Source organism: Mus caroli, unplaced genomic scaffold (assembly GCF_978045245.1).
Source record: "Mus caroli unplaced genomic scaffold, Mus_caroli_1 scaffold_2, whole genome shotgun sequence".
Taxonomy (NCBI): domain Eukaryota; kingdom Metazoa; phylum Chordata; class Mammalia; order Rodentia; family Muridae; genus Mus; species Mus caroli.
In genome coordinates, this window is record NW_028227257.1 from 5,327,996 (window position 1) to 5,352,147 (window position 24,152).

The 24,152-nt window shown below is 51.4% G+C and overlaps 1 protein-coding gene across 1 annotated transcript; it reads right to left on the minus strand.

The window, feature by feature from the left end:
* Positions 1–1,173: 1,173 nt before the first annotated feature.
* Npepl1 (aminopeptidase like 1) lies at positions 1,174–13,643 on the minus strand. Its single transcript, XM_021153411.2, has 12 exons — positions 13,411–13,643; positions 12,717–12,902; positions 12,196–12,366; positions 9,877–9,966; positions 9,390–9,471; positions 7,662–7,804; positions 4,384–4,461; positions 3,561–3,661; positions 3,222–3,345; positions 2,759–2,935; positions 2,294–2,404; positions 1,174–1,785 (listed from the first exon to the last, which is right to left on the minus strand). Exons 1-12 carry the CDS (start codon positions 13,558–13,560, stop codon positions 1,624–1,626), a joined length of 1,575 nt encoding a protein of 524 aa, XP_021009070.1. The 5' UTR covers positions 13,561–13,643; the 3' UTR covers positions 1,174–1,623.
* Positions 13,644–24,152: the final 10,509 nt, after the last annotated feature.

The following is a 24,152-nucleotide window of genomic DNA, read 5'->3' on the forward strand; positions in this document are numbered from 1 at the left end:
CCCTACCGCTGTGGCTGCCTTTGTACTCATACAAGGGAGACTCAGTTCCCCTGATGCTCTGTGACCCCTGCTTCCTGTGTCCACATGGGCACAGCTCCCTGGCATGGGGTGGGATGGGGATGGTGCCAGATGCCCTAGAGAATGAACCAGACCACCTTGGTGACACTTTCCTCCTCTGGGGTGTCTCAGGGAGGTGTTGAAAGCTGCTACTGCAAGCAATTAAGTGGACTAATGACCCATGGAGGCCCCTGCCCTCCAGCACGGCCATGCCTCCCCCTACACAGAAGCCCGCAGCTCCCCAGTCATTTGGCCACTGCCCATAACAGCTATTGACTGTCAAGCAAGGTTTCTCAGATAGGGCTGGAACCTAAGAGTTGGCTTTTGACTTTTCAGGTCCGCCTGGGGTTGTACAGAGTCGACGATTATTAAACATTTGCATGGTATCAGACCCAGCAACAGATACCTTCTTTCCAGGGCTGGAGAGAAGTGGAATCCAGGGGTGGGGTGCGAGTGAGGGCTTAGGCTGAGGTTTGTCAGTGAACTGGTACAGCATTTCAGGGCACACACTCTGCACATCTGCAGGCAGGCCCTTGCCTTGCTACCCATCACAGAAGGTGTAGGGAGCGACTCCCTACTCACTGGGGCCTAGTCCTGATCTCTCAGGCAGTCACAATGGGATGTACTGTGTTGGAAGACAGAGAGCAGGTGGGTTTTGTCTAACATGGAGAGTCAGTGTATCTCCAGACACTATGAGACCTGCCCCTGTCCCTTCCCTGTAGCCTAGGTGTGCTGTTTCAGACCCTGAATCCTGGCTGGGCTCCCAGGAATCACAGGTGGTTTCCAAATCAGGCCCTTATGCCCTAGGACTTCTCTGGTAGGAACTGTGAGATTCAAGTTCAGAGTTGAGGAAAGCCAAGTCTACCCCAATATGAACGGAGCCTCTCAGAAGCCCCCGCAGTGTGTGGAGATTGAAAACTGGAAAAGAGGCCTGGGCCTGAGGGCTGCCTGCTGTCCTCGGGCCCCAGACTCCATGGCTCTGGGCTGTAAAACCAGTTCCACTGGCCATCTCAGGCCAGGGCTGCTGGGTGGAGTGGTTCTGTACCTCGGCCTCAGACAGGCTCTAGGTGAGTTGTAAGACAAAGAAGTTGAGAAAAAAAGTGAGCATAGACAAGGTTATGTTGTGGCCATATTTAATTCAACTTCAAGTGAACTGGGGGTTGGTGGGAGCTGTGAGGGTCTCCTGCTTCACAGAATGGGATCCCTAACAGCCAGTCACATCTACCCAGGGCTGGCTGGACACCCCAGGGAGCCCCAGCTTGAGCAAGGGCCTGGGTCAGGAAGTGCACTCACCACAGAGGGTGACCTGAGGTGGCTCTAAAGACCAGGGTGGAGGACAAGGGACAGAGCTTACAGATGCAGACCTATGGGGTCTGTGACAATTTTCTCCAGACCCCACCGAGCCCCTAAGCTGCTTCTAAGAGAAGAATGGCTCACTCCTGTCACCACTGGGCACAGAAGGAGAAGCCAAACTCATCTTAAGAGTTAGTTAATCTTTCAATTGCTTAAAATCAGTCAGTGCAAAATGAGGTAAGGAGCCCTGTGTCACCAGCTGGGAAGTAGCCCTCACACAAGCCTCCGTCTCTTGGAGTCACGCCCCATGTTGTCGCCTTCCTGGGCATCCACCTCACAGTCCAGCGGGGATACCAGGTTCAGCAGCGGGTCCTCGGAGGCACGGCCAAAAAGAGCCAGTAGGAGAGCCACCCCAAAGCCTGTGGCTCGCTCGCCCTGTGGACAGGACAGGGATGGTGGAAAGGTCTAAGCCAGAGGAGCGGCTCTGTAAAAGGGGCTCTCCAGGCTTCTAATCCCTCCTTCTCCACATGGAGGTCCTGGGACACAAGGCTGTGTCTCAGGACCTCCCTGCAGATGTCCTGACATGCTCGGGGCCAGCAAGGTGACTGGGTGGTGGACGCAGTCTAACTAATAGCTGCAGCTCGGGGTGGACATGGTCTGGGCCTCCTATTAAGCATAGGCGAGGCTGGCTGGGAGGACAGCACACAGCAGCTACTCTGTTCCCAGGGATGAGGAGGCCAGAGGTCAGAGGTCAGAGGGACTGCAGCTGGCTGGAGGCTGGGCCACAGATAATCTGACACAGAACACCGAACCTTACTGAGGAACTCAGCAGCGGCTCTGAGGAGCTCTGCAAGAACAGGGCAGGAGGGAGGGAGTGGCCCAGGCCATGAGGCGGAAGTGAAGATGTGTCTGGAGGGAAGAGGAGGAGCCCTGAGGCACTCACAGCATGCACTGGAGCAGCGATGTCCAGGTGGACCCAGACCCCGGGCCAGTCAAATCCGATGTGTGAAGCAATGAAGAGGCCAGCACAGGAGCTGGGGCTGTTGTCTCGGTCCTGGGGACAAGAGGACATTTGGTGACACCCTTTCCCCAGCAGTGGGAGAAGTCTGGAAGGTTCTCTCTAACCAATCCTTATCCATCAGCTATACACGGAAGTTATTTGGTGAACCAGATGGCTGAAGTGGGCTCTGACCTAGAACAGGGCATCTCCCTCCCCCCAGGGCAGGGAACACCCCAAAGGACCTCAAGAGGCAAATGAATCCGACCCTGCTGCCTGTGGGCCTGGTCAGGGAGCATGCTCAGTGACGTCGGACTCTGTACCGCGTCTGGTGCTTGGGAGCACTGGTCTTCTCGCTCACATACTCCTTAGGGCCCCGGCTGCACCCCTCAGCACAGGCCCCACACCTACCGCCACGGAGTTCTTCATGTCAGCCACAGCCGAGGTGAATTCGCTGAAGTGCAGCTCAGGGCAGTAGACTATCGGGTGGACCAGGTCCCCGCACTTCCGGCCAGCCTTCACGCAGGCCGCCTCCCACTCGGCGCTGTTGGTGAGCACGGCTGCATGGTACTTCCCTGTGGCAATGCCCTAGGCAAAGGACACAAGGGAAGCAACCATACCAGGGAAGACGGCAGAGAACTCAACGGAGAGCAAGCAGAGCAGTAGGCAAACGGCAGACGGGAAATACATAGAGGGAGAGGGAGAAGAGGCGTAAAGAGGAGGCTTGGACAACAAGTGGGCGGGGCATGGGTTCCGGTCCAACCGCAGGAGGGGAGCTACCTTGCCTCCAGAATGACAGCGGCACCTGCTCACCTGCCAACGAGGGTTCAGGCTTCTGGGGAGCTGCAGCCAAGAGGTGAAGTGTGGTACTCACTTGTGCCCCTGTCAGGGTGGCCATGTCCACGATGATATCAGCACCCAGGTCTTTGCAAGCATAAGACACCCCATCTGCCAGCACCAGCCTGCCCTCAGCATCCGTGTTGTTGATCTCTACAGTCCTGGGCAAGGCACAGACCCAGTTCAGGAATACAGCTTCAACTGAGCATCGGTGACCTCTCTTTGTAGCGGGGAACACTGTCTCTGCTGCTCCTCTATCTCCATGGCACGTGCCCTCCCAGGACTATGAGACACCTCATCCCTTAGGAGGTACCTCAGGAGGCAGGGTGGGACTCTACAAGTCTAAACGACAGTGCAACGTGAGAGGGGGCCTTACTTTCCTGAGTACAGCAGGTGAATGTCATCCGGCCTGGTGGCATTGGGTCCGACTGCATTCTCGGCCAAGCAGAACACAGCATGGAGGTTATCTTTGAAACCCTGAGAGGGGAGGCAAGTGAGAGGTCCCATTATAGACTGGGAATTCTGGGGGGAGTGAAGGAGAAAGCCAGGTGCTCTCAGACCCGTAGACAGCAGTAGACAGGAAGTGAAGGTGCAATTTGGCAAGACCCCTTTTAGGAGGGGAAAAGCCCTCCATAGGCCAGACCATGCAGCAGATCTCACTACACAACATATGAAAACTTTACATTTGAGGCAATCCTCCTGCCTCAGCCTCCTGACCATCATTCTTACCCAAAATTTTACCACACATCACGTCACTTCCTGGGTCCTGTGACCCGGTTCTTCCTACAGGTAGCAATCCCAGCCCCCATGACAAGAAAGAGTCTTTCCACCTCTGTATTCCTTCAGTGTGACCCCTACAGCATGGCTGTGACACTCAAGTGTCTCATGTGTGGTGTGTGTGTGTGACTGGCTGTGGCCTCCTGGATCCACCACCCCTCATGCCCATCACTGGGTACCCCAGCACCAGCTGGAGGGGCGTCCAGAAGAACCGACCTGCTGGACATTTCCTTGCCAGCATGTCTTAGATGGCAGGGCAACAGGAGTAAAGGCCTTCTGCAAACACGTGTGCCCATGGCTGCTTCCTTCAGAGAACCTTCAGCAAGCACCCCGAGTCAGCCTTTCTTACCCAATAAGCTTGCTAAGCTCCACTGCCGGGCTGTGCAGTCCTGAGGTAGAGAAACCAGAACTCGCGCCCTCACCTGCTTGATGGCGGCTCTGAAGGCTCCCAGGATGGCTGCCGCACCCCCACAGTCTCGCTTCATCCCTGGCATAGTGGTCTGTAGTCACACAAAAGGACCGGAAGTGAGGGTACAAGTCACATAAGTCATATGAGCATGGAGCATGGCTGACAGCAGCCTCTAAGCGTCCAACCTTGCATGGCACACCAGGACCCCACCTTTCACAGGGCTCCCTGAGCACCCCTACAGTTCATGAAACTGACTGGCCAAAGGGGGCTTCTACTAAAGCAAGAAGAAGGAACAGCAGAAATGGCGGAGATATAACTCTTGTTTGTAGAGTTTTGGGGCTACCAAGCAATAAATGATATGGTAGAGGGAGACCAGGAAGCTACAGTGGCCAGACTCACCATGACTGGGTTCTCCCACAGAGCCCTGGATCCCAGGCCAGCTTAGGAGTCTACTCTCATGGTCTCTGCCCTCTTCTGTACCCTGACTCCACAGAAACCAAGGCTCATGTGGCGTCACTCAGCCAGCACCTCAGGAGGCTTGGCTAGGAATTTCCAGTGGCTGTCAGAACGATGGCTTCCTCCTCAGACGTGGGACCCAGGAGGTAAAGTATTTGCCAATTGGCCATTTTGCCTGTGTTCTACATTTTGCATGGGTTTCTTTTGTGTCTCCTCTGAGGGGGACAGGGTAACCCCAGGCTCATGCCTATCCCATTCTCCCTGAGCACAGTTGGCAGCCAGCCTGTGTGTGGCTCTGGCTTCTAGCAGTTCAGTCCGACTACAGTCAGACACAACAGTGTGCTGACGGCCTCACTCTTGGTCTATATCCAGCCGCAGCGAGGGTACAATATACACAGCGTCCCGTCCACTTCTCCTCCAAGGAAGAGCCCTGTGCCCTAGCCCCTCCAGTTTCTGACCCTGCCACAGGTGCTCACACTCATTCCAGCCTGTCTTCCGTCTACTCCTGCAGTGGCCACTTGAAGACACCGTCACTGGCTTTCTTTTGTCCATCCCTGTAGCTTTTCTGGGGAGGCTCGGCTCTGTGCCTGCCCCTCTCCCGGCCTAGCAATTCCTATAAGACTGCAGAGAGACCTTGCTTATCCCTTACGCCACTGACATCCAACCATCAGTAGGGGGCATCTCTACTCTACCACGTGCAGCTGAAGACCCCTGCCACTAAATGCAAAAGCCAGCTTCTGTGAACTATTATGCTGTGACACGGCTGCGTCGCGTCGGCCTCCAGCTCAGAGTGACAGGTTTGTACTTTAAATAAAAACAAGTCCTCAGGAGAAAGAATCTGAGCTTGAAATGTACAGTCATTTTAGAGACCCTTTTGTATCTCAGGGGCCTTGAATTTTAGCTGACAGGTTTTTTGGGGGGGTTTTTTGGATGTACGAAGGGCTGCTTTTATAAAAACATCAACTATAAAGGATCCATCTCTCATGACTGAAAAGAAGCCATCTTTCTGACCTACTCGGAGAGAACACGCAGGCCCACTGAAATGAAGAAATGGAGCCCTGGGCCTAGCAAAAAACCATTTCGAAATGACCCACCCCGAAAATGCCTCTGACAGCTGTTCATGGAACACAGTGTACCCTAGCACAGGTGTTACCTGCCAAGCAAAGTGCCAAGCTCAGCTGCTTACGTGAGGTCTCCTGACTCTCCCGAGTTTCTTCTGTTATTATAAAGGGAAAGGTTCTCAATACTAAGGTGCCATCTGCCCTGGTCACGCTGACTCACACACAAAAGGCACAGCTACGCAAAGTGTCAAAGCTGTGGCCTCTCCGTGAGCCAAGAGCCACTGGGTCCTTCTTGTTGCCCTCTTGGGAGACCAAGTCATGGTGACCTCACTTGCAGAAGCCCCTCCATGAAGCAGTAATGCTAAGTTTGAAATTCGTAAAGTTTAAAAACTCTCCTGGGGCTGGAGAGATGGCTTAGTGGCCAAGAACGCTCGCTGAGTGGCCTGAATTCAGTTCCTAGTACCCCCATGCTCTCACAACCGCCCGCCGGCTTGCGTGTGGTGCATACTTGCAGGCAAAACACATAAAATAAAATAGATTAAAAAACAAAACAAAAAAAAAGACCGCCACTGGAGTGTGAGTCACTGTCCCTATTGTATGAGGGACACGCCTCAGCTGCCTCTTCCAGGTCAGCCGGAGCACAGGGCAGCCACGAGAGTGACAGACCCAAACAGCCACTGCCTGAGGCAGAGGCAAGAGATAGTTTCTAGATGAGGCATCGACATGGTAATAACAGGGCAAGCCTCCCTGGGAGAGCACAGGGCAGCACGCATCACCAGCACTAACGTGAGCTCTGCAACACAAGGCGGAACTTTGAGAAACTTGTGTATGCCACTTGACAGCCTCCCTGTGCTCCAGGGCTTCTCTGATGAGCTAATGGTGACAAAGGAATGTGAGGTTTCTGGTATGAGGAAGTGCACCAAATTACTGCTTATGCATGGCTCTGGGTGCTGACTGCCTCCAGGAGATCCACCCATCATGTACAAAACAGACACCCAAGGCTCAGGGCGGCCCACTTAACTGCCTCGGGCTCCGTATCAGAACAATCACTCAAAGCCCGTACCCACTCGCAAAGGCTACTGGGGCAAGGTTGCAGGCTGGGGCATCTATGCTTCAAATGAGCCATCAGGAGCCCAGGACAGGAGTGGAGACTGATCATGGCACCCACTGTTTTGTTGTTCTCTGTAAACCTCGCCCCCCACCCCCTGCCCTGGGAGCCTCTGGTATCATCAGTTGCCTAGGGTGACAGAAACCCCTAAAGTTAAAGGAATGGTGGACTGGGGTTCTGCGTAGGAGCAGAAGAACAACCCTGGTTCCCATGTGTACCCAACACAGAAATGTGCAGAAGGGTGAATAAATTTGAATTCACAGGATGAGAGACCCAGGCAAACTTCTTTAATGCTATAATCCATCAGCAATTAGCAGAGACAGAGATGGACACTTATTTCGTGGGTCTTTTCCCTATTAAAACACACTAATGAGATCTGAAGTGTTAATATGCTGCTGCTCTCTTTATTTGGATTGGAATATTTTTCTTTTCTAAATTTTCAACTGGCAAGATAATATGTGTGGAATTCAATAAAAGAGAATTATTTGCTATTGGGGTTATTTTTAAACTTGTATTATTAGTTCCATTTCCTGAGTAGTCCTGAAAATAATTGTGTTGGGTAGAAGAGGAAGGATTTTAAATAAAACAATCGCCCACTCCTGATACTAAATGCACTAGGTACTTGAACGTGCCAGTCTGAATTGCACCCTAAAAACCACATCTTACCTTTCCTTTGATGCTGAGACCGCCGGTGTCATAGACGATGCCCTTGCCCACCCAGGCAATGGTCTGTGTGGCCCCATCAGGGGTGTGGCTAAGGACGGCCAGAGCGGGTGGGTGGAGGGCAGCTTTGCCAACCCCGTAGATTCCTGTGTAGGGAAAAGGAAGAAGTGAGGTGCCCATCGCACTGGGGGAGACGTCCAGAGGCCCTGTAGACTCTGGTGCTGGCCCACACCTCTCCTGCATAGCAACCTCAATAGATCTCCCTTCCCACTCCTGCTAGGAGCCAGTGTGGGATGGGAGAACACAGATCCATTCCAACATCTATGACTGCAAAGAATTGTTAGGCAACAAAACTCGCTGAGGGGAAAAAATATGGCACGGTGCCTATGGGGAACAGAGGAGGTCTTACCCAGTGAAGCAATTAGTGGACGATGCTTCAAGGCCTCTCCCGCCCACAAGAGGCCCCTGCCCTTAGCTCAGAGCCTTCCTTCTCCTGCAGCTCCCATGGCCTTTGTCCCATCACTTCCCTCCCTTTTTGCTTACATGCTCCATCTTCCCAAAGAAAGAGGTGCCTGCCTGAGCACAGACGCTATGCATGCATCAAGGTGCCCTGCCCAACCACGAGGAGGGAGAAAATGCTTGTCTGACAAACTCTACTCATCCTGCCCAGGACTGCCACCTCCTCAGAGAAACGCCCCAACAAAAATGGCCGCTGCCATGGCGTGTTTTTCTGGTTAGTGTGTAGGGGGTTGGCATGGCTCTGACAGCTGTTCCAGGGATACAGTGATGAAAGTGCCCTTCCCATAATTCTCCTTCCCTTAATCGAGGAGCTCCTGCGAGGGTCTTATCTATAAAAGGACTTGGCACAAGTGACACGGCCTTCTGAAGACTAGATGAACATCTTGCTTAGTCATGCTTCCCAACTCTGTCCTCAGACACCTTACTCTGAGGTGGACATTGGCCACATACCATTGAGTTGTCTTTTGGAGAGGACCCACTGGAGGGACCCAGTCTGAGCAGGATTACCCCCGTCCCCAGCCCCAAGGCCAGGCAGCAGCCTACACAAGCTTCCTCCACCAGTCTTCACACTGCTGTGGCAGGTGAAAGCCCAAGTCAGCAGAGGGGTGTAAGACAGAGAGTGCTGTTGCCTGAGCCCAGAACCTTGGAAGGAACTTATTTCGTAATCACTGAAAACTGCGGCAGTGACCTTTGCCTGCTCAGTCTAGAAAGCGCCCGAGACAGCCCAGCTTCCCCCTCTAATTCCTAGTTATGTAGAGATCAGGGAAGGAGGTAGCTTTACGAGAGACATGTAGGCCAGGACAGCCCCCACTGCATGACTGTTACAGGAAACATGTTCGGTATGAGAACACTATCCACTGGGACCCTGAAAGTGGCCATGAACATGTGCAATCGAGGAATGGAAGGTCTCACTGAGCTGGCTCTGAGCAAGCGCATGGGAGGCCAGAGACAGAAGACGGGAAGGAGGTGGGTCCAGTGACTCCCAGGATCAGCAGCAGAACCTGGAAGGCTGCCCCTGCCTCCCCCAGGGATGCTCTGTCTCCTAAGCTCTGGTCTTGGCCTGGGACCCAGGCTGATTCCATTCCCTTCACATCCCCAGCAGGACGAGACTGAGGACCCTGTGCCAAACGCTCCCAAAGCTCCCCCTGCCGCTCGGGTTCCCCCTGCCGCTCCTGACAGTGAGAACTGTGGCGGGGAGGAAGCTCTACACACCTCCAAATCCTTTGGTCTTTAGCTGCTCATCGCGGATGATGGTGGGGGTGATACCCAGCTCCTTTCCAACTTGGATAATCTCCTGGACAGATTCATGGAAAAATCAACAGCACGAGACACGTGAAAAAGGCTTGACTCAAGGCGAGGCTGGGCTTCACGCCAAAGATGAGTCTATCCATGGCTTCATGGTGGGAAAGGAACTACCTTGGGGCCAGTGGCTGTGCCTCCCATGATTAAGCCCGGGGGCAGGGGGGAAGGCTGGTCCTGCAAACTCAGCTTCCTGCAGCTGGTCTCAGTGAGGACCCATCCCACCCATGCCCTCAGCTAAGGATGCTGATCTTCTGGAATAAAACGGACACCAGGATTTGATGAACACAGCCTTGGGACTTCCAGGCCAGAAAAGGTACAGAAAAACCGTAAGGCTTTCTTGCCGTCTCTGTGATCTGCAAACCATCCCACCTCAGCTTATCAGGATAAGGCCACGAACCTCAAGGAAGACGTCTGTGTTCATCTCATTGCATGGCGTGTCCACAATGCGAGCTGCTAGTCGGACACCTTCTGTAGCATTGGTTAAACACTAGAGAAGAAGAATCAAGTTCATCGCTGGGGCCCACAGGTGGGCAGGGTGGGAAGGGATGTTCTCGCCCCATCCCATCCAGTTCCCTGAGGACCACAGACATCAAAGATCTAACACTCTAGAAGAATGCTTCAGGCTGTTCACAGGTATGGGTATGGAAGGAGCAAGTGCTTTGAGGATCCCTCAAAACATCACCTACAATGTTGAGAAGGTTGCTTTCCATGAGCCCTCTGGAGGAACAGAGGTCTGTCACCCTGTCCTCCTGGTCACTGAATGGTCTACTAGGGCATTGCTGTAGAAGGAACGGGACCATGTTCTGTCTTAGAGAGCTCATTAGCCTCAGAGGACCCAGGAGAGGACAGGAGCTTGAGACAACAGACCCCACCAGACTCCTAGCTCTGTGGTAAGGACAACTTGGGGACAGCCCAATTGGGTCTGTAGATGCTAGATGTATCCAGAGACAGGTGGCTCCAGGTCTCTGCAGAGCCACCCCAGCCCTAGACTCCTGCCTATCCATCTTTCTCTGCTACAGGGCCTTCCTCATAGCTGACTTGAGCAGACCTCCACCTCCATTTAATCCCATCATGTGCCCAAAGTCTCAGAAGCCAGGGATAACTGGCTACGTCAGTGCCTCTGTGCTGGCCGGAAGAAACAGATATTAAGGGGCTTGCGGGGGCGCGGGGCTTTAGCTTGCAGTTCATCATCACCTCCCCCGGACTTGTATGTCAGGAGGGCAGGCGCAAGTCGATTCTGCCAGCCGGCCACCGCCCCCGCTGTCTGACCATCACAAGAGCTGCTGCCTGTCCCAGGTAATTAAACCTCGAAGGCTCTGCATGGAGACCAGGGAGCTGACAGCTCAGATATGAGCTGTGCTTGTGAGCCCCTGCCACCTGTCAGCAGCCGGTGGCCTGCGTGGGATGTGTGTTGGGCCGAGGACCGGCCTCAAGGGAGGCAGTCTAACCCCGCAGACCCTCCACCGACTTCTCACTAAGCAAAGGATGAGAGTGAAGAGAATTTCAACCTCGGTCTCACTGACAAGAGAAGAAATATCCACTCACTTCTTCCTCATGGGTTTATGTGAGGCTTGCTACATAGCAATGCGACGGACTCTCCGATAACTGGGAGAGATGTCAGTAGAGACAAGGACAAAGTCTACAGGACCCAGATAGAGCTCTAGGGGTGGGGATCGTGGGGATACCCTGGTGAGGAAAAAGAGGAAGCACTTATCACCACAGAGTGCCCAGACGTGAGCATGTCCGGCTAGTGCAAGGCTGTAGGGATTCATCCTGGGAGGACAGAAAGCTGTGCAGAAGGGATAGAAGTGGCCAGGGCTGGCCATATGTGGACAGAACGGAGGGCTACGCTCAGGTTTCCAAGCTGGCGGCTGGCAGGAGGTGAGGGGGAAGCCCAGCAGGGACCCCCGAGAATTAGCAGGCAGATATGGTCTTCAGTGCCCACTGTCAGATGAAGGCCACAAGTAGTGGAAACCTTGCAGAGTTAAGACACCAAGGCCAGAGAGTTTGGGAAGAGAATGTAAGAGGGTGGAGGGCAGTTGGGACAAGAGGCTTGAGAATTGGTGGGTATGCTTCAAGGAGAGATGGACACATCGTGGCCCTCAGAAAAAGAGAAGGGGCCCAAACTAGATCTGGGTGGGTTGGAAGAGAAAGGGGGTTAAAACCAGCAAAGCAACTAGACTGTTTTAAAAAAACAGAGAGCTGACACGAGATGGCAGACATGGAGGACCGCCCCCTTTTAACTCTATTGGGGAGACAGAGGACAAAGCCCTCAAGTAGGGGGCTTGCTTGAGGCTCAAGCAACAGCCTTCCTGAAGCCAAAGTGGAGGGAGAAGTTGGTCTCTGGCTGCTGGGTGGAAGCCGGGTCAAGGCAGCGGAAGGCAACCTAGGTCAGGCACCTCCCTTGCCTGACAGGCTGGCAATGGTTTTCAGCCTGCATGAGTTTCCTCTGAGGCTCCAGTGAGACGAAACACATAAAGGTGCTCCCCCACCTAACACATAAAGGTGCTCCCACCGTCACACACAAAAGTGCTCCCCACTTAAGGGGACAACTATGCATAATCAAATCACAGCTGCACAGAACAGAGACCTGAAAATACAACACACGACCCTTTTTTGGGGATTCCCGAAAAGCACGGTAGCCCTTCCCTGGGGGAGAGAAGGGAAGAGCTCTCCACCTGCGCTCCCAGAAGGCATGTTGCCTCTAGACACCCACTTGCAAGGTGGACACTTCCACTGGGCCATTGTCTTGTCCCACCAGGAAGAACTCCACAATGACTGTCCTCTTCTCTGCGCGCCGGGACGCCCCTGAGCGGTGTGTGAAGAGTGGGAAGGCCCGTGCCAAGGCACAGGCAGAGGCAAAAACCTCAGTCTGTTCGCAGACCATCTGTAGTGAGAGAGAAGCAAGGTGGGGCTGAAGCCACAAAGGGATGCCACCAGGACTCTCCCAATAGCAGCTCTACAAACCCAGACGGCTGTGCCCCACAGTAACCTGAGGCTGCGTGAGAAAAATGTCTGCCACCAGATGTTGTCCACTCTTTCCCAGACAGATGAGCAGGGCACAGACATAAGCCCAGGCCTCAATAAATCTAGGCTGGCATCTCTGATTTGTCACGCAAACCGATCCGGTGTAAATCACTCGGTGGTTGAAGGGTTAGAATGGGAGATCACACGGGCCAGCCTGCTGTGCTTGAGGTGGGCCACGGGCTGGGATACACTCACGGGCCCAGCACTCACCAGGATACACCGGTGGGTTCCAGGAGGCAGGCAGGTTCTCACGAGCCTGGTGATGAAGTGGGCTGCGGACGGGCTGTTATGCCGGCTCACCCTAGAAGGCAGAGCTGCCACTGTGGCGCAGTTCAGGTACAGAGGACAGCTGTCTGTGGGGTTGGGGTTGAGCGTGGCCAGAGCTGCCTGCCAGAGCTGGATTAGAAAGGAGATATGAGACAGACCGGGCTTCAACACGTGTGCTGCCTGTGTGGCTAGATGCGCCCCGCGGGCCACGCCTGCTTGTCTAAGGCACCCTAGCCGCTGCCACCAGGCATGTGTGGCTCTCTGGCACCCTACCACCCTCGTGGGACTGCGCCTCGCGCTGGCAAGGCCTGTCTAGGGACCCTCTGCTTCAAACACTTGGAGGCCCGGCTCCTGGGCCCTGGCTAGTAGCCATGGAAGCGGGTCTCGAGGCCAGAGGCCACGCGGAAAGCCGCCACTGGGCCTTCTGCAGGGCCGGGCCCGGAGGCGCGGAAGCAGGTGGCTCGGCCCGGGCAGGCCGGCGACACAGGCCGGGCCTCGCTGCAGCCAGGGCCTTGGGGACAGACGGCTAGGCCTGTCGCAGGCCTGCGCTCTGGGCCCGGCGGGGCGCACGGGCGAGGCGGGGCCCGTGGCCCAGGGCCTGGGCTTGGCAGGCGCATGGCGGCCGCGGCCCGCTCACCTCCTCGGTGACCCGGGGCTGCAGCTTCCCGCGGACGTGGCTCCAGGGCACGCGGTGCAGGTGTTGCAGCTGGCCCAACAGCAGCAGGGGCCGGCTCTGGGGGTCCGCGTCCCCGGCGCTGGCCTGGAACTGCAGCCCCACGCTCGCCATCTTCCCCCCGCGACCCCGGCCGGGCCGCCCAGCACCCTGCGCCCTGCTCCGGCCCGGCTCGGCGCCGCCCCGGCCCGCCCGGCCTCGGCGCCCCGCCTTCCCCGCCGCCTCCGGGCCGCGCCGCCCTGCAGGGCCCACCCGGGGCGCGAGGGGGCGCCGGCGGAGGCGGGGCGCGGGCCGTACTGCGCCTTCCGGGCCTCCGTTGGGGGGCGAGTGGCGCGCGAGCCCCTGGAAGCGCTCCAGCTCTGGCTGCTGCCCTGGCCCGGCTGGCAGTAGGTTCCTGGACTCGAGGAAGCCTCACTTGCCAGGGACAGCCGTGGCTACTGCAGTGGCCTGACAATTAGGCACTCGGATCCCCCACTTTATTCAGCGTAGGCCGCCTCCTCGGCCTAATGCTCGCCCGAAAGGTCACCATTCAGCAGTGGAGCAAGCTGCCTCTGCACTTTGTCACCTGTGTTGGAGAGGAAAAGACAGAGGAAGTCATTTGAAAGGAGTCAGCTGCTACCCTACACTGCCCAGGTTTTGACAACTCCAGGCCTGGGGCTGGAGCTCAGTGACCTCCAGTCTTCTTCTTTTTTTTTTTTTTTTTTTGGTTTTTCGAGACAGGGTTTCTCTGTGTAGCCCTGGCTGTCCTGGAGCTCACTTTATAGACCAGGCTGGCCTCGAGCTCAGAAATCCGCCTGCCTCTGCCTTCCAAGTGCTGGGATTAAAGGGGTGCGCCACCACGCCCGGCTGTGACCTCCAGTCTTATATGTCACTTTTAATCTACATTTCTTCTCTGTTATCAGGCTTTAAAACTAGCAAAGCAAGATGGCTGAGCGAGAAAAGGCACTTATTGCAGCACCTGAGGACCAGAGTTCTAGTCCCATATCTGGAAGGTGCAAACCAGCATCCAAAACGTGTCCATTGACTAAGAGGTTGACTAAGAGGTACCCACTCACACCGACTTAAACACACACACACACACACACACACACACAGAGCGAGAGAGAGAATGAATTAAATAAAACATTTTTTTTAACCTACCAAAGCCAGTTTCATCACATAGCTCTCCATTCCACTGACCCTGCAGGCACCACCCACCTTATGTCCCCACCTACAAGCCATCTATGGTATGGATTTCTTCAGCTTTGAAGGTTCCATCGAACAGCCCAGAGCAGGCCAGCCCTGAAGACGGCAGTAGCTGAATGAGCAGAGCGGATTCCTTTGAAGCTCCGGCTTTCCTGACACAGAAGTCAACACTAATTGGATCTTATTTTCTTGAAAAAGAGTTTTTACAGCAACTGCATGTTTTCACACATTTGTAAAGGGTACTAAGTGTTCTATCCTGATTCTCTGGTGTTTGCAAATACAGTGTGAGGCACAAGGCACTCAGGAGGGGCCGCGACAACTTGCAATTTTCCTAGAGGGTGGCAGGCTTAAGCTGATCCCTGTGGGAGAAGTACTATGTTCCCAGTCCCCAGGCCAGTCCACAGCAAGATGTCATCTGAAGGAATGACACTGGGAGGTGGGGGAGGAGTGAACATGACGTAGCCTACAGCCTATGAGAGCAGGAGCTGGAGCTGCAGGTGCGCAGGTCTCTGCATATGCTACAGAGCACAGAGTATTTTGGAGGGCTTGGGGAGATGACTTGGGAGGTAAAATATTTGCAGCACAGGCCTGAAGATCCCAGCACCTGTAAAAAGATGGGCTGTATCCTAGCACTGGGGGGTGGGGGGGGGGGGTGGGACAAGCGTCCCTGGAGCTCCATGATCAGCCATTCTTACCCAGTTGGTTAGCTTCAGGTTCGGTGAGAGAGGCTGCCTCAAAAAACAAGGCGGGGCCTTTCAGATGTCTCTGGATAAAGGCACTTGTCCTCCGAGTTCAACTCCTAGTTCCCTCATGGGAAGAAGCAGACCAACTCTGGTAGGTTGTCATCAACCTACAGGTGAGTACTGTATTCTGCTCAAGCAAACACACAAACACAAAATGAATAAACAAGTAACTGTAAATGTCTACCAAAGAAACAAGGTGGAGATTCACTAAGGGAAGACCCCTAGGGCCAACCTTCAGCCTTTATATATATGTAAACTCACATGTGCATGTGCCCACACACATATGAACACATACGAACACAGGCATCACACACACACACACACACACACACACATTCATAGACAGTAGGGCCTGCCTATTCAACAGAATCCTCCCCTATAATGAAGGAAGTAACTTTTGTGAATCATAAACAAAGATGGCTGAGTTGGCTCAACTCAGCCAGCATTTATTAAATACTACATACAGAGCAAGAGGGACTGTGGGATGCTTTGTAATGAGCAAATATTCCTGATCCCTGGTTTCATGCCACCCCCAGACAGAAGAAATTGAAACCACACAGGACATTCCACTTTGGATGCCTGTCAATTTCCTCAAGGCAGAACGTGTGATGGATCTGAGAGGGTCTGAGGAAACTACTAACCCTCTCACGGCAAGCCTCATGGACACTAACGTAAATGAGACAGGGCGTCTTTGTTTAGTTAGATAGATTTTTATGAAGGTATTAACCCACAGCTCAGGCTACACCTCGCTGTCAAGGAAAAATTGAACTTAATTTTTTTTTTTTTGAAAAATGAAAGTTTAAAACAAATGGCCAGATCTTGCAACCCAAGCAGCAACTTACAACTGTGATGAACTGGAGCCAATTCCACACCGGACGAGGGTGTTGCTGCAGCTCAGAAGCAGCAGAAAGTTCAAAGGCTTCTGAAAGAAACCAGAGTAAAGTTCTCAGGAGTCATGAGGTCACATTCTGGGACACAGTTCTAAAACCCCACATGTCCCCTCAGGCTGTTTGCACTCACTGATCTGCAAGTTTCCTCAATGCTAAAGTATTTAGCCCAAGAAGACAAGTGTCACGGTTTATGGTATGTTCATCCAGTGGTCATATGTGCATTCATGTATTCATTTTGATGCGGGGACAGAGCCCCAGGATCTCATCTGGCTGGCCAAGTGCTCTGCCATGAATCATATCCCCATGTCTCTCTTCATTTTCTACTAGGCCAGTCTCAAGCTCATCTCTAGCTTAGTTGATAGGCTGATCTTGGACTTGCAATCCTCCTGCCTCAGCTTTCTTCAATCCAACCTAGTTACGTAGCAAACATCAGTTCTGAACAGCTCTAGACCCCTGATCTCTCCAAAGAGAGCAGCAGTGTATGAAAGCTGCTTAAATGTGTGAATGGGCAGAGTCACAGGCACAAATTCCAGACACCAGGTTTCTGGGAGAAGACCGAGGCAAGCGAGGCCCTGCAGACTGGGAGAGAGTTTTGACATGGGTCTTGAGGGATGAGTTGAAGTTTACTGGCAGCTAGATCATGAACTAGGGAACTAACCCCTCATAGGGTGCCCTGGGGTGCTAAAGGACACAGTCCACTTGGGACATCTGAACTCAGGTGACTAGGCCTAGCATCTATTTAGCCAGACTTTGTTCTTCCCTTGTACATGACTGAACACCAATCAGAAGTCCTTAAGACTTAGGGGAAATGAGCACTATGGACAGAAATTGAAAGACAGCTCTGGTCTGGTGATCCTTATTCTATGACACTTGGCTGAAGCTACCAACCTAGAAAAACATGACATGGCCTCTGTGTGTTCTGCCCCAGGCTGCGATATCTGTGCCTTACATCTCTGCACCATGTCCTGAGTTCCGTAAGGTGAGAAAATGCCTTGGCTACATTCTGTGTAACCAGAAGTACCAGATGGCTCACCTATGCTTACACCAGAGTCACCCAAAGTAAGAGGAGCTCACTGCTGTAGAAAAACAAACAAACAAAAACCACCTCCACCAACTATGGAAAATTGAAAACCTAGTACAATGAAGACACTTCTGTGCCCTTCAGCAAGACTGTGCATGTTTATAATCTATACATATTCATGTATACAGGTGTGTGAGCACATATTTCTTTCCTGCATTGTTTAAATCAGATTGCATACATTTATCCCTATGTACCTCAGGGTGTATCCTGGGAATGAGAATGCTGGTTGGACCACATCATCCCATTCAGACCCATGGGCAACTCACGATTCAAACAATACTATCCTCTAACACTGTTGACAGTGAGACATCCTCACTGTCCTCAGACATCCTCTGTGGCTTTTTCCTTTACCAGAAGCCACACAAGGATCAGACGTTCCATTTGGCTGTCAGGTTCTCTAGTCTCCCTGAATCCCGAATAATCCCTGCCTCTTTCTCACGATGAGGACATGTCACACAAAAGGCCTTGAAGTTTGAATTTGCCTGCTACTTTGAGATTAGATTTGGGTTGAAGGTGTTTGGCAAAAATCTATATTATGCTTTCCATTGTCCCTCATGAGGAGGTACAGGGTCTAAGTGTCCCTTACATTTGGTTTAAGAGGGATCTGAGAGATCCCTTCTGGTCAAAGTACAGGTTTTCTTTATAATCGATAGAAGTAGAAGCGATGCCTGCTTTACAGTCCAATAACCACCATTCCTACCATTTATATTTATTATTTATTGACCTATTTGTGGCAGGGATTCACGTTGCCCAAGATGTCCTTGAGCCTACCTGAGGTTGGCCCTGAACTTTTGACCCTCTTGCACCTGCCTCACAAAGGCTGGGCTTGCAGTTGTGCGTCATTATTGGCTGTGAATGACCTCAGAGTTTCATGAATGCTAGGCAAGCCCTCTACCAACTAACTGGGCCAAACTCCCAGCTCCCCACCTCCCTTGTTTAATAGATGCTTGGCAGCAAAGGGCTCTGGCTTGCACGGTTGGTCTTATTTTCTCAGGAGGGGCTAAAGAAACTGCTGCTATTTTGTTAATTTCCTGTTCAGACACCAGAGCAGATATTTGTTTTCATCTACTGTTAGGGAAGATCATCTTCCCTACTAGATAGAGCCTTTCTCTTTTCCTTATGGGGATGGACACTTTGGGGCTGCTAGGATGCCTTGGTGTTCAGTGTTTCTGTCCATGGTGACCCAGCTCTAGTACTATGTGCATATGAGGGCACCATGGCTACAACCTCTAGGCTGTAATTTCCAGCTTTTTCTGAATGGCTTCCTTCTTGCTTTCTGGGACTGGCTACATCATGTGAGAAGTCCAGTACAGAACAAGAAGGCAGAACTTCTGTCTCCAAAAGGAGCAAGTCAGGAAACTGAACCATGCATGAAGCCCTAGGGGCCCAGCGCCCTACCCCATGTCCTTATGAACACTCACACGTACTGCTTGTCTGACAGTACAGTTGCTCAGGCCAGTAGCAGTCCCCTTGGACGGGTTCGCATGTCCTAACACATTCTCAGTTTTGTGTTTTATTTAACGTGGCTAGCTTTATTAGTTCACTCTGTTCCTTCTTGTCCAGGAAGCTGTGGCTCTTGGGTGGCATTTGGGACCAGTTGGTTAAGTAGAGGCACACTACTAGGTCCCCAGTGACGATTGTCATGGGGTCTTTTCATTCATAGGCTTGCAGATGCCTTCCCTTGTGACCCCTCTGCAGGCTTCCTCCTGACAGGCAGCCACCCTCTCATGGATGCTCACTTGCTCTCCCCACCACAGACAGCAGCAGCTCCCAACCACACAGCTGCCCTTTCTTTATTCTTTTTGTGCTTGCGCTCATGCACTGCCACGTGAGGAGCTGGTTTCGTGGCTGCGTGGCTTCTCCGTGGCAGCCGCCTAGGTTCCTGCTTGTGTTCAGATGATGGCTGGCCTCCCCTTGCTTCTTGTTCCATTTTCTTTTCTGAATACGTGAAACATTTATCCATCTCAAAAAAACCCTAGCTGTGAAGAGGGATGCTCAAAAGGGGGTTCTTTCTGTCCCCACTTTCTATTCATTCCTCACACATCCCTCTTCACCCCCACAGGCAGCCATTTCTACTAGTTTCTGGTTTATCTTGCCTGCCTCTTTTAGAAAAATACAGCTACTACCTTCACGCATCTTACACAAAAGGTGTCACACAATCGTTTGCGCCTTGCTTGAAAAGCATGCCATACAATCTCATCTCTGTGACTGTCTTCAATCTCTGCCATCAGCAGAACAAGAGAGAACTCGTGAACAAAAATGTACTAGCAGAACCATTTATTAACAAGCTGAACCTGATCCTTTGGACACGGGGTCTTGGGAACTCCTGGAGAAGATGGAGGTCTGAACTAGTCCTTGAATGAACCTCCCAGCTTCAGGCAGCAATAACCCTCATGTCTCAGGAAGTAAATTCCTATTTACCTCCAAACACCAGCACAGTTATTTTTGTAGTTATGAAAGTTTTCGAGGGCATATTGAAGACCTGGAGCCTTGGGACTGGGGAGGATACAGGAAGGAAGAGAGCAACAGCTAGTTCAGTCCCACATTCCCTTAAGCAAACCCAACCTGTGAACATGTAGACTTACAGAAAAGCAAAATGGAGGAGAATGTTTATTCTGATCAAATCTTTTCCTGAGGAAAAACCTTTGCTGGCAGGATCCTGTTAGAAGCAGATCTCTCCAGTGTATTGAGATGACTCACTCCAACCCACGTCACATTCACCTCACAAACACCCTTGTGTTTATTACACGTCTATCTGTGCTATCCAACGCAGACCTTTCAAAAAGAATCATAAATCTGTTGTTGAGGATTTGGGCAACTGAGTGGTGTGAGGGGAGGGTGGGGGAGGCAAAAAGCTAATCTAAAATTCTTAGGCTTTTGTTGTCTGGAGTGATGAGCAACGAGAAGCAAATTCAATATTTTTTTCTCACTGAATCTGGAAGGTCCCCTTTTTTTTTTTTTTTCCAGGCTCGCTCAAAGTTATGGATGGAAAATTCTGGGTCTTTATTTCAGGCTGGTTCATAGTTACAGATGGAACATTCTAGAAGGGTCTTTATTCAAGGCTGGTTTATAGTTATGGATGCAACATTCTGGAAGGGCCCTTATTTCAAAGTGGTTCATAGTTGTAAATGGAAAGTTCTGGAAGGGCCCTTATTTCAGGCTGGCTCATGGTTATGGATGGAAAGTTCTAGAAGGTCTCTTATTTCAGGCTGCTTTGGTTATGGATGGAGCATACTGAAAAGCCTTCCTTATATTACAGTGCAGGGTGAAATGCCAGGTCTCAGCCATTTATAAAACGAGAATGACACTCTAACCCAAGCAGAGAATGAAACATTTTCCTCAGACTCATGATTTTCCCAACATCTTCATAATATAGTAACCCTTAAGACATTAAGAAGCCTAGAAAGGTATTTTGAAGCCTTCCTCTCCCTGTGCCAGGTACGCTCAGCAGCGAGCTGTACAGTGCTGTTTTTAAACCAGGATTTATTTGTTGCCTTAAAGTCAGCAGCACATGAACCCAGATGGTACAGCGTCTTCGCATGAGAGGCCACTTTCCATCGCGAGGACTCTCAGGGCTATAGAAAAGAGGGCAGCTGGATGCTGGCACCCACACTCTCAAGGTGGCCCGGGAATCCCAACAGAAGGCATAGTGGGGTCAGTGCTGCTGGGGTCTCAGAAAGCCTGGGTCCCTGCTTGGCTGGTTTGTCTGCACTAGGACTTGGGGGCTTGGACAGCTCAGAGTTGTGCAAACAGAAAACATATGTCTCCATAACGCAGACACGAGGGCTGGAGTTCTGTGTAAATCTAATTATTAGCATGAACCGAAGGCCCTGTCACTGTTTAACTCACCCGACCTTTTAAATGGATGACCAACCTTGAGGCTTAATTGGATTTAAAAAAAAAATCAATTTCTAGCCATCGCATAGTGTTGAAATGAAGTGCCGCACTCTCAGGCAATTGTAAAATCAGGTCTGCCCGAGACTATTTTTTATTATTTACAACTTTAAAATGACATTATCCATCTCGGCGAGCATTTTATGTACGCATATACCTTTGGTAAACAACTGCGAGCTCACATGTACGCACACCCGGTCGCGTCACCACACACTCATTATTTTTCTGTTCAGCGGCAGGCTGATTCATCAGCAGCAATCTCTTCACACCAATTACACAAAAAACTGAGCTGGGGTAATGGTTCACGGCTGCCTGCAAATCTCTCGGAGCTGCAGCCCGGTCTCATCTTTGTAATAAGAAAAAACACCCTTGAGGAAGCTTTTTACCAAATCACATCTTGACCATTAAATCTTTCTTGAAGAAGGTCATTTAATTTTATGGAAAGAAATGAACAATTAAAATGGAATAAGCAGAGAGAAGTGCTGGTCTAGAGATGAGGAAAGTGACAATTCCAGTTCGATCCTGTGCTACACCTGGGCATGGGTCTCGGTTTCCCCATCTGGAGAAGGGGCAGCTCAGTGTGGGAGGGGTTTTTCCTCCCCACAGTGAATAAACCAAAGCTCTACTGTGATACCCTGGGTCAGAATGCCAAGCCAGAGAACAGGCATTTGGTTCCCTCAGCACTTCCTGGGAAAATGAGACCAAATGACATAAACCGGGGCCCTCGGCCTCTACCACATCTGTAAATGAGAGATAGTGATTACTAATGGTGGAATTTGGATGATTAGCCTAAAGCAATTATAGAATTATAGTTGACAAACAGAAAATGCAAACCCCAGTGGTCTGTTGTAACGAAGCCTGATTGGAATGTGCATTGTCAAATGGAGCCTTGTTTAAATAGCCCATTTTTGCCAGATTATGGGATGAAAGTGGAGGACCACACAATTATCTCAGCATTCAGGACAGTCCAGGGAGCTCATTTGCACGATTGGACAAATGATTATTTTCTTTTGCCTCAATTGACCAGATAATTGTGCACAAGTCTCTGCCATTTGGCTCTGTGGAATGTCCCTTGACGTAGTAAGAAAACCCAGCATAGATAGGTTTAGTCTGTCTGAGGATGGCGATTCTGAGCCCGATGGGAAACACTTTTACATGAGCTGTCTACATGTCCACCGGTGCCCCCATTAGCTTGTTCTGACAGTCATCAACTTGCAGGGGCTGCTTTCCTTCAGTTTCAAAACAACTAAACAGAAACATCAGACACAAGGTTAAAGGTGCTGTGTGGGTGGTCAAGAGAATTCAAAGGGCCAATAAACACAGGAAAACACAACTGAGGCAGACCCATACTTAGAGGCACTGAGCATAACTAAGCCCCCAACACTCACCAGATGGATCGGAGCTGCTTCCTTAGAAGAAATAAAATCCTACCGTGTAACTAGTCCCGGATGCTGCTGGCCCAGGTCACCATGAAAGGTGTCTTCACATGGTCCCCATATGGCTGACATAGAAGGGACCCCGATGATCAAGTGCCCTGGCTCATAGTCGGCCTGCTCTGCTCCACTGCCGTTCACATGCATGTTTGGGTAGGTGGTTAGGACCTCACTCGGCAGAGGAGGAAGGTGGCTCTAACTTCATAGACCACGTTCACAATTAGCAGAGGTTCACACTCAGCCTATTGTCTGATTCTCAGGATGAGAATGAGAATCAAACACCTCAGCTGGTCACCAACTCTGACCCAGTACCCAATTCTCAAAGCACTCTGCTTATTGACAATGCCCAATTGTGAGTATACACTCCTGTGTGACCATTAGAAACTCAGATCACCACAGGCTCCACTGCAAAGATGACTCTACTGTTTAGCCACCCACTGCCCTGCATGGTAGCACTTGTCTGTCTATAATCTCAGCAGTTGGAAGGTAAAGATGGGGTCGCAAGTTCAAGGGCAACCTGAGCTACATAGACCTGTCTAAAATGACCCACCTTCCTCCCCTATTCACAGGCCTTCCCACCTTAAGCCACATCAGGATATAGGCTTGAATGTAGCTACCACTGGACTCAACATTCTAGCCTTAGGAAAATGGGTTGTTCCCTGGAAGTGACTGACTGATGAGAAGGAAGGGAATCATACATTGGACAAGGACAACAGAGTACAGGAAGCAAGAGACTAGTCAGTGGTTCAGCAAGCTCCTTGGAGAGCTCTCACGACTGATGACCTGTCTGCCAGGACCCAGCCGCTATGACAGCCACCCACGCTCGGGTCCTGCATCCATTCCCCAGTACCTCTCCTCTCTCCCAGGTATGCATGTACACAAACATCGGTACTCTGATCTGGCCTCCTAGCAAATACTGTCCCTCGACTCTGTCACACCACACTGGAGGACAACATTTCCCTCCCAGTGGCAGGTCCCAGAGCCTGCACACTGCAAACCACTTTGGACATGATCTGAAGATTACCAAACAGGCTCTAGTGCTCGAGTAAAGCACGTTTCCATAACGAAAAATAATTATCTGTCTTTTATGTGGTTTCTTTTTGTATATTGGATAGCAAATTGATTGGTCCCTTTGCAGGCCTCCATTAGATAGACAAATCGACTTTCAGACTCTGAGGCAGAGGCCTCAGGCATAAAATAAATAGCCACGGCCCCAAAGATCCCAGACATGGTCAGGCCCTCTGCTAACACAAACACATTTGAAGAAAATATGACCCCCATTGTTAAAATTAATACTAGGAATGCTGGATGCTCTTCAATCTGTGAGATCGCTTTATTGTACAAAAAGTTTCCAGTAACAGTAAATTAGCTTTTTTTTTTTTAAAAAAAAAAAAAAAGGACAAAAAAAAGTCATTTTGGATTGAAGCATTTCACTACTTGCTTTATTTAAGCATACAAGGAAAAAGTCTTATCTGACCAA

Bases quoted from the DNA above. Each gene is read 5' to 3' on its own strand.
- Npepl1 (XM_021153411.2), bottom strand. From the start codon at position 13,560: ATGGCGAGCGTGGGGCTGCAGTTCCAGGCCAGCGCCGGGGACGCGGAC. The intron at 9,967-12,195 runs GTGGGTGTCTAG...CTTCTTCTCTAG, and splicing joins TGGAAGTGTCCACCTTGCAA to TGTTTAACCAATGCTACAGA. The intron at 4,462-7,661 runs GTAAGATGTGGT...GTGTGACTACAG, and splicing joins GTCTCAGCATCAAAGGAAAG to ACCACTATGCCAGGGATGAA.